General features: G+C 33.8%; 1 protein-coding gene across 1 annotated transcript in view; it reads left to right on the top strand.

The window, feature by feature from the left end:
• Positions 1-590: 590 nt before the first annotated feature.
• The window catches only part of LOC149772546 (uncharacterized), a 129,526-nt gene continuing 119,507 nt past the window's right edge, over positions 591-10,609 (top strand). The window contains exons 1-2 of the mRNA XM_089947659.1: positions 591-660; positions 8,352-9,039. Of these exons, the coding sequence (XP_089803785.1) occupies positions 591-660; positions 8,352-9,039 (758 nt within the window). The remainder of the gene's footprint in view (positions 661-8,351; positions 9,040-10,609) is intronic.

Here is a 10,609-nt window from a genome sequence, read left to right as displayed (position 1 = left end):
AAAATTCACGTAGAATACTTTTTTTTCCCAGCTAAATCTTCAGACTAAGGTTTTATTGATGGAACAGGGTTCAGTAACAAGTAAACTTCCCCAAGAAGCCTTTATTCGGTAAATAGAGCCCTTCCACAAGAAAGTTTTCTGTGGAAGGTTTATTCTTTGTCGGGACCCCTAGGTCTGTCTGCCTTCCCTGCTGCTAATACGATCACACAAAACCACTAAGATAACACAATACCCATTAAGATCACACAAGACCTCTAAGATCACACAAAACCACTAATATGATTAGGGAATTTATAGATGATTACATACTGCGTGCAGAAAACAGGCCATGTATTTGAAGCATCGATAAGCTCTTTACACACCAACATTTGTATGCGATATCATTTTTGTAGATATGTTATTTTAGAAGAAAGCTAATATTTGTACAATAATTCATAAACTAAATATTAGTTATGACTATTACATGGATACGGTTACAATATTCCTCTCTATATTTTGCAGCCCTGTCATCGAGTCAGCATTGTGATAGGTTGAAAATTCATTTCACTTGGAGTCAATAACCCTGAAGCACAATCATATAAAAATATAAAATGGCTACAGGAGGAGATGAACAAATTGGTTACAGTCTTGTCAAATTTGGGACTGTGACACCTAAAAACGGTAAGTGATTTATAAGTTGCAAATAAAATCCAGTGAAGTATGTCAGTGTATATTTTCATATTCTGCATATTCATACCTGTAATACATGCATTACACAGTGGAGCATGTCGGTGACTGTTTTCATAGTCTGTGTCACATGATGGTCTGACATAGCTAATGGAATATGACAGTTAATAATTTCATATTTTCAGAGTCTTTGTTACTTACGTCTGGCATACTTATTCGAATATTTCAGTGAATACTTTGAATTCCGATCATAGTTTCATACTCTATTGTTACCTAATGTCGGGCATACTTAATAGAATATGTCAGTAAATATTTTCATACCTTGCATACAAGTACTTATAATGCATATATTGGAAAGGAAATATATAACAGATAGTGTGTAATAGCAATACGACAGCCAGTAGGAAACACATCAGAGTTGGGTAAGCATAAATATGGAATTACTAAGTAACCTAACAACTGATATAAACCCATACACCTGGGGTCTGGTAATTCGATATTCCAGCTGGCCGCAAATGCAAGAGTCTTTTCATTGGTAATGTGTATACCCTTTCACCATGAAAACCGTTGTACTCGCTTTCTCTAAAATGACATGGTCTAATGGTTATACACCATGACACCCATTGTACTGGCTTTCCCTAAAATGACATGGTCTAATGGTTATACACCATAGCATACATTGTACTGGCTTTCTCTAAAATGACATGGTCTAATGGTTATACACCATGACACCCATTGTACTGGCTTTCTCTAAAATGACATGGTCTAATGGTTATACACCATGACACCCACTGTTTTGACTTTCTCTAAAATGACATGGTCTAATGGTTATACACCATGACACCCACTGTTTTGGCTGTTTTGGATGTATCTACAGTATTCATACTATCAGTGATACCAATTCTCAATAATCTGTAGAAATTATAAGGTAATTTTCTTGTTTATGAGACACACACACACTGTAATCTACTTAATGCTTAAGTTTTGTTGCTGTTTTTTTTTTCTTCTTTTCTTTCTTAAACCTATAATTGGGTTGTAAAACAAGATGCCCCATCTACATTGTCTCTGTTTTGGTTGGTCAGGCAGCAGACAAATCGACCAACATATAAATATAGGGATTGTCAACAGCAAAAATGACCTTTGGTAATTATTCCATAACCCTCCCCCCTCTCTCTTTCTCTCTCTCTCTCTGGGTATCATCGTATCAAGATATTTGTTTAGACTGTCATTGGACTGTGTCCCATCCTAATAATGACGGTAAAAATCCATTCAAAACGACCAACGGAAAGGGTAAAAAAGAGATACTGATGTAGGATATGCCCCGTTTCCTTTTAAGGAAAATTTAAACATCTGGTGGTATACAAATGATAAAGCTTACATACAATCTGTCTAGGTCTGTCTGTTTGTCTGTCTGTCTGTCTGTGTATGCATGCATGTATGTATGTATGTATGTATGTATGTATGTATGTATGTATGTAAAAATATATGTAAAAATGTATATATGTATGTATGTAGTTAAGTAAGCTGTTATCTTTGATGTACAAAGTGATGTATACATTGTTCAACAAATAGAAACAAGGCTTGTTTTACTTACTATTGCTAATCACATTCAGACTGCTTTTATCCTCTCTCCCCCCGTCTCTCTCTCTCTCTGTTGTTCTGTTTGTTGGTCAGAGAGAGAGAGAGAGAGACAAGAGTATAATGTGTGTCTGTGTGTCAGAGCGATAGACTCAATGAACAGTTGACTTAAGAGATCATATTGGCTTGAAATGAGTGAATACGGGATATATTTCGTCGAGTGGAAGAAAAACTCGGCATTTTCACCAATCAGATAAAATATTCCCGTTACTCACTCGCTTCAACAAATTTCCATTTATCATTTGCTCAAACGTACTAGTTAACAATATTTGTCACAGACTGAGAGCATATATTGTACTCTATCCGTGGCAACAACGTTAGCTGTTTACAATTTAACTTTTACGGTGTTTTCTGCATATTTATAAATGAAAATCAGTAGAAATATAATTCTCCTCCCAAATTCATGGCAATACAACACCTTAAAAAATGAAGAAAAAATGTATGCATATTAATTTTATTTTGAATTTGGTTTCTCTGCTGTTCGTGCATACATACTCCTACATTATTCAAGGACCTTTCATTTGGCTTAGTGGTTAGAGCGTCCGCCTCGGGTGCGGAAGGTCGCGGGTTCGAATCTCGGCCAAATCATCCAAACGCTTATAAAAATGGTACTAGCAGCTACCGCGCTAACTCTCAATATTAAAAGGTTATTGTTAGGACAAGTCAACATGGTGTCAGGATAATGTGACTGGGTGGGACATCGTGCTACACAGTGCCGGAATTAGGTGCAGCGAGGATCTAAGCTATGAGAAGCTGTAAAGGCCATATTTAGTATAAAAATGCATTTGAGAGGCCCCAACGGACTGTGAGGCACAAAGCTGTAGGATGTTTGGCTTATTCCTAAATCCGGCACTGGTACTACATGTCTGCGGCATGATGCCCCAGTTCTAGATAGACATCACTATAAACTGTCACACTGCAGACATAGTAGCAATATGACTGGAAAATTATTAAATCTACTTTAAATATCCAAATCACGCGCGCGCGCACACACACACACACACAAACACACACGCGCGCGCGCTATTCAAGCTTCTGAAAAGACCTCGTCTTTCTTGGTTTAAATAGTATCAACAAAGCCGTTTATATTTTAATTGCGGTGAATTATCACAAATATTTCAATTAGAAAAATTAGTAATTAATGGCTGGCAACAAAAAATAAGTACATGTATGTGTATGACACACGATGGTTTTCCAGATAGATTTTCTCATCTCGTGACGTTATTTTAACTTTGTAGCATTGTATATAAGTCTCATGGAAAGTGTACGCCTGCTATAATAATGACCAGGGTTCATGTAGGTTACGTGATGTAAGGTCATTTTGAACATGTTCATCCCTTCAAATTCCGTTTCCTGTCACTCTCCATAATCACCACGTTTTTTCCATAAATTATAGGGGAAATCAGAGGAAATTCCGATCAAATTCATTTCTGAATTGGTAAATATTAATTACCTTTCTTTCTGTTTTATTATTTAGTAAATGATCCATAAATGGACATTAGGAACTTCTCAGGAGCTTTTCTTTTTGTTGCATTATTAAATAATCAATCGTTGAAACAACAATTATATGCGTAGTCATACCATCAGTATTGGTATATCAAATTACTTCATACCAACACTTTAAAAGTCAAGTTAATTTTAGTATATGTGATATCTGTATATCTGTTTATCTATCACGGGTTATAGCCTTTGTTAACTTCAGATAATTAAATTCACGTGGATGTTGTTTTGAATGAATGATAATTTATCGGGCCATATTTGTGTTATAAAAGATTACTCAGTTAATATTCCTGCTTCAAAAAAGAAAAAAAATGAAACTTACTGACAAGTAACAGACAAAAGTAAAATATCAACTACAGTGCAATTAGCAATTATAAGCGTTGAATCTATCAGGCAATAGATTGACCTTTCACAAAAGGAGGAAACTCTATTGACGGATGTGCACAATTATTGAGCACCCATGCATTCTTTGAAAATAATAAGATCGTATTTATTAAAAGAAGCAATGGGTTCCAAATGATGAAATAACGAAGTAATATTTCAATTTACTGACGCGTTATTTGTGAAATAACGATATTTTATAGCTTCATACATATACATAACTCCATTAAACAAGATATGTCGTTATTTCGATGTAGTACTTCCTTTATAAAGTATATATCACTTAAAGGACACCGTAATTTTAGAAATACATCGGTAAGATTTGTCGAGGGGATACGGTACAGTGGCTATACCTGTTTGACAGCGTATTCCCGAATATACTGCAGTGTAAAGCCATATATGTTTCAACAACTGTAAACATATGACGTGTGCATGTGCTTATTTATCACGGGTTGCTCTGCCTGAAACCGTAGCTCCCACTTCTGTTGATCTATTTTACCACCTAATATATTGACAATATGTGATGCAATATGACAGCGGTTGTAGTATACGCTCAAACACCACAGTGATAGGCATGACGCTGTATTAGGACGTCGTAGGGTCAATATTATTGATTACCACCTGTAGTTTCTGAGTTATGGGACGCGGTGGTAGGCATGACGCAGTAATAGGACGTCAATCGTATCCATCATTACCTGTAGATTCTGAGTTATGGGACGTGATGGTAGGCATGACGCAGTAATAGGACTTCGTAGTATCAATCGTATTCTTAATTACCTGTAGTTTCTGAGTTATGGGACGCGGTGGTAGGCATGATGCAATAATAGGCATGACGCGGTAATAGTACGTCGTAGACTCAATCGAATCAGCTTTTATCATTATATATAGTTTCTGAGTTATGGGATTGGACATTACACATTCATTTCAGATGACAGCAACAATGACAAAACGTGTTTGCTTCGCTGTAAATTTCCTTTGCTATTTCAAGTGTCTAGAAGATCCTTTTGTCTAAATTTGGACATTTTTATTTTAATTTGCAATTTAATTTGTTTAAGTCAAAGTTTTGTAATATGTAATCTGCAATATATTGCCAAACTTTACATGTATAACAAAACAAATTATAATTTGCTGTAACAGTAGCGTGCTCCCTTATAAGGCTTACATAGATGGAACAATGCCAGTATAAAGTTCGTTAATGACAGTGTTTGTAGTTATATGGAATTATTGTATATGGAACAATGCCAGTATAAAGTTTGTTAATGACAATGTTTGTAGTTATATGGAATTATTGTATATGGAACAATGCCAGTATAAAGTTTGTTAATGACAATGTTTGTAGTTATACGGAATTATTGTATATTTAACAATGCCAGTATAAAGTTTGTTAATGACAGTGTTTTTAGTTATATGGAATTATTGTTAAAATTTGGACTTTAATGAGATGAGTATGTTATCTTCTCAATTGGATAATTATGTTCAAATAAAATATTGTGTAGTATACAAGCATAATTTTATAAACGGCATGTATAATACACACACACACACACACACATACACACACACACACACACACACACACACACACACACACACACACACATATATATATATATATATATATATATATATATATATATGCATGTATGTATATGTGTGTGTGTGTGTGTGTGTTAATTACATATGTGAATGAGTACGGTATTTCTCAAAGAGGTCGTGTAAAAATGAATATAATATGTATGTTTAAGGAGAACATTTTACTAGGAAATTATATTTTGCAATGCGAGGGAGCACCTAAAGCATGCTCTCTCTCTCTCTCTCTCAAATTTACAGTCTCTGCTTTTAGCCTCTCAGAAAGTTGCGGTGAAGTTACGTAAAAAAAGTGTATTTTTCACGGAAGACCAGTCATTTTTTCGTGAATATACTGAACACGTCATAGATAGCTAGATATATATATATATATATATATATATATATATATATATATATATATATATATATATATATATATATATATATATATATATATATATATATATAGAGAGAGAGAGAGAGAGAGAGAGAGAGAGAGATAGATAGATAGATAGATAGATAGCCACTTTTATCGCGAAAAGTCTTCTTCGTGAAAAATCACAGGAAAATTACAAGCACGACATTTGACATAATTGAGTCTTTAATATTCTTGAACATGATCAAATGGTGCAACATCCTTTAGGGAAATAAAATTCGACACATGTCGATAATTATATGTCTGGAGCTTGGATCTTCAGGCTTGATAAATGTTTCTCTTTAAAAAGATGATAAATTGACATCAGAACTACTATACAAAAAAGTGATAACCCCATACATATTGACAGTGCCTATGTTTAAATATCTTTACAAATTATTACTTTGATCGCTGCAAATGTTTACCAGACGTTTGCACATAACAACATCAACAACGATAACCATTTGGTTCAAAGTTGTCGATGTATTTTTTGTTTTATATTGTAAAGTAAAATAATATACCAACAAATGCAATCTTTGAAACATAAATTTGTGTATAATATGTTTTCCGTTATGTATGTCTGACATTGTCATTTTTCCCAGAGAGTGATTTAGTAGGCGGAGTTTGTGTGATACAGTTGAAGACGCGAGCTCCTTCAAACCTCGATACTCGATCTTTGTCATAATAAATCGCTACCGCTCTTTTGACCCCTGCGTCATGTCAATTTTAGTACATCGGGCTTCCCGCATTTGTAAATAAATACGTTTCCCCATGGTGTATATTTCCGCCATCGTTCTTGTCGGTGCAGTTGTCATAATGCAAGGCAGGCAGCCCAATGTGAGAAAATGCAGCAGACAAGTAAATGAATGAAGACGTTTATTAACACGGATTTTCATTGAAATACTCAGGGTAGTACATACATATAGGGTAACGACTAACGGTTGAGTATGACAGGAAAATATTAGATGAATCATTTATTATTATTATTATTATTATTTAGTGAATTTCGTTCACCCGTCTTCCTTCTGCGATTCCCCGTTTGCATGGCCAACGCGAATAATGTGGTTAAACAACTTTTCAAAGAATGAAACAAATGGCATTCATCAGGTTAAATTCTTCTTATTTTCTATATGTTTTCGGCTTTTAATGGAATGAAACAAGATTGAAATTTTTAAGTGATACTATTATAGTTGTAAATTAATGAAGTGTTTCTAATTTTCTTATGGTTTTATTAACAAATGGAAGTTAAGTTGACTGTGTTTAATTTAGTGTGCGATCATGCTCTATTTATAGTTGCACTCGTTAAATTTGACAGCCATTATTATATTTGCAAAACTAGTAGTCTATCCGTTTATTTCATTGTTCTGACTAAAATACCGTAACGGTTGCTATTTTTAAATTGTATTTCCCCCCTCATTTTGGTGTATGTCCCTGTTTTGCGCACAGTTATTACGTGGTAGTGGAATGAAGACCTTTACTCAATAGCTTTCAAGCAATGACACAGAGACTGATTTATTTAATGTAAGGATGGGCTCCGTGTCTTAATTTGTGTTGTCCGTTTTTGGAGGAGTATAAGATTAATACATACGTACGAATACAGGTACGTAACATGACAGAAAATGAGGGACAATAGCAATTTCCACTCAGAACCTGTTAACACACTATTGTTGGTATCTTCAGTTTACTAAAATGCTGTACAGAACTATAATAGTGTGATTACTGGGTCTGTGTGATGTCTGCTGTAAATCTCTCTTGTAATAATAATAAAACGATGACGCCATTACGACGATTGTAATGGTCAGTTATTTAGTATTTAAATTATACATATATAGTATCTTTTGTGTAAATGTGTGTAAACATTTATATTATGCATTATTCCAATGTTTATGTCAAGTACAAATGCTAGTTTTGTTATTATTTTAATATAAATATACAAATGCAAATTTAGTAAATATATCACAACGACCATTGAACTGTTTTACAGTTAAATTTAGAACAGTGGAATGTTTATCATAGATTTAACACGAATAAATATTTAATATATAAGTAGTGAAATTATTATTAATGTATTAATACTTACACACTATAAATGTACAAGTCATTTAATGTTTTAATAAAATTATATATTTTTAATATTTTTGTGTAGATGTGCATTAATGTTTATCTCACTTTATTTCCACAGCCGACGAGTCCCCCCACTACATCTCTATTGTCGTCTGCCAAGACAAGATAGTCTTGCTAGACATCGATGCGGATAAAGTCCAGATCCATCGTTTCCATGATGGAAACTTCCTGGCCACGTCAGACACGCTGGAGCCAATACCACGAGACATGTGTCTGATGGACGCCATGACAATTTGTGTTCTTCATGGCGACGGTCTGTTAGAAATGATGTCCATTGAATCTGCAGACGTGTCACGTGTTATTAAAAGGACCAGGAGTTTACGGATACAGGGAGTATTTAATAGATATCATGGTGTTGTCAGATACAAGGACAGTCTTGTTATCACTGGTGCTAAACAGGGCACGATGTACTGGTGCATTGTGTCACTTCTCGACGGACATGCTGACAAGATTCATCATATTTGTAAAGGGGACGAATGGAGTAGAGTGACAACAAAAGACAACATTATTTATATCTTGTGTCATGCTGGTCTTAAATTCCCTGATACTGGTGTCTATGGGTTCGACATTTTGAATCCTAGTCAATGTAAATATAAATACAAACATCAACGTCTACAGTGGCCGACATCAATCGTTATAAATGAAGACGGGGATATTTTCGTATGCAATGGATTCCTTGATGACTGTATTCATCGACTTACGGATTCATGTCAACTTCTCGCCATTTTCACACAGGGAATTCCACGGTATCCCCGTGCCATATTCTGGGACAATGGACGTTTGTATGTAACATCCTGGGGGAGTATTGACATTACTGTATTCCAACCCGTGCTTACAAGTAATTCATATTTCTTATATTTTACTGACATAACAAACTTTGATTATTTTTAAATTACAAACTTTATTTATTGACAATTCTCAAAGATGTAATTTTCAATTTAGAAAACAAAATGTCAACATGACAGTTTCGTCACGCATACATGTCATGTTGATATGAAGTTACGTATAAATAAAACAGTATTTTGTTGTTATAAAATGTATATTATGTTCACATTTATATTGTTAAGTAGTCAACATTATGTATACTATTTATTTGTGATATTTTCATCTATGCGTATATAAAACTAATATACTTTTTATATACATAAATTTATCAATGACTGAAAAGGACGACGACATTTTGTACCAAGTTTATCCAACAAGTGTCATGTTCATTCCTCGCGCGTGCCATTCAATCTGTTTAAATATAGATTACAAAGATGGCCGTTGGATGTCTTCATTTGTTCTGTATACCGTATTTCTTGACACGGTTATATAATCATTTACCAAAAATTATGTATATATCTTGTTTAACCATATCTACACGTTTAACCATGTATACAAATATTTGCTAGTTTTACAAATAAATTAATTTTTCTTCATTTATAATTTATATTTATAACATTTTATAATTGGAAATTTATATCACAAAATAACCGTCAGTAAAAAAAATATTTTAAAACCGACGGAAGATGTTGCCAACAATCAGAAAGATGCTCCTTTCCCGGTTTCCGTTTGCAAGAAAAACTGCCAATATTTTGAATGCTTAGTTTTAATATTTCGAACATCATGTGTAAGAAGAATTGAGCAAACTAAAAAGGTATACTTGTATACTCGTGTTCTAACAGAATAAAATTCTCAAAGTTACAAAAATAAAAACTATTTGTCTAAGACGGCGAACAATATCTCACTTGTGTGGTAAAACATGGACTCGCCCTCGTAAGTTTTAGGCTGTATTAGTAAGGAAAAGTCTGTGCTGTGCTATAGTGTTAGGCAGGTTATACATTGGAAATTAATGAATGAAATGTGTAAGTTCTGTACATTTGTTTCTAAGACTATGATGTTTTTTCTGCCCCCCCCCCCGGGCCTCCCCGTTTTTATTGACTTAAATCTTTAGGTGGATAAATAGGGAAATCATCCATAATTTTAAAACGTTTTCATCTTGTTACATTTTTCTATAAAATAATCTGTTTATATGTGCATCGGAAATTGTGAAATAATAGATGATACTGTACAATTGCCACATTACATAAGGAAATTTTAAGGTTCTAATTTACCAAAAAATAATAGAATATTTGTTTCTGAGGCAATTAAGCTTTATGATGCAAAAAACACGGATTGTTTATTTTTTTTTAAAAGAACAACACTTTTTGTCAAGCTAGATGACAATATTTTGTTTCCCCCACTTTTAGAATTATTGTAGTTATACAGTGGGGTGGCAACCAAAAAAATGTTTGAAAATATTGGAAATAAATTTATGTCAATAAAACAAACCGA

The sequence above is a fragment of the Sinohyriopsis cumingii genome, unplaced genomic scaffold (genome assembly GCF_028554795.1).
Source record: "Sinohyriopsis cumingii isolate HCF-2022 unplaced genomic scaffold, ASM2855479v2 utg001397l, whole genome shotgun sequence".
NCBI classification, from domain to species: domain Eukaryota; kingdom Metazoa; phylum Mollusca; class Bivalvia; order Unionida; family Unionidae; genus Sinohyriopsis; species Sinohyriopsis cumingii.
This window is presented reverse-complemented; position numbering and strand designations above follow the sequence as displayed.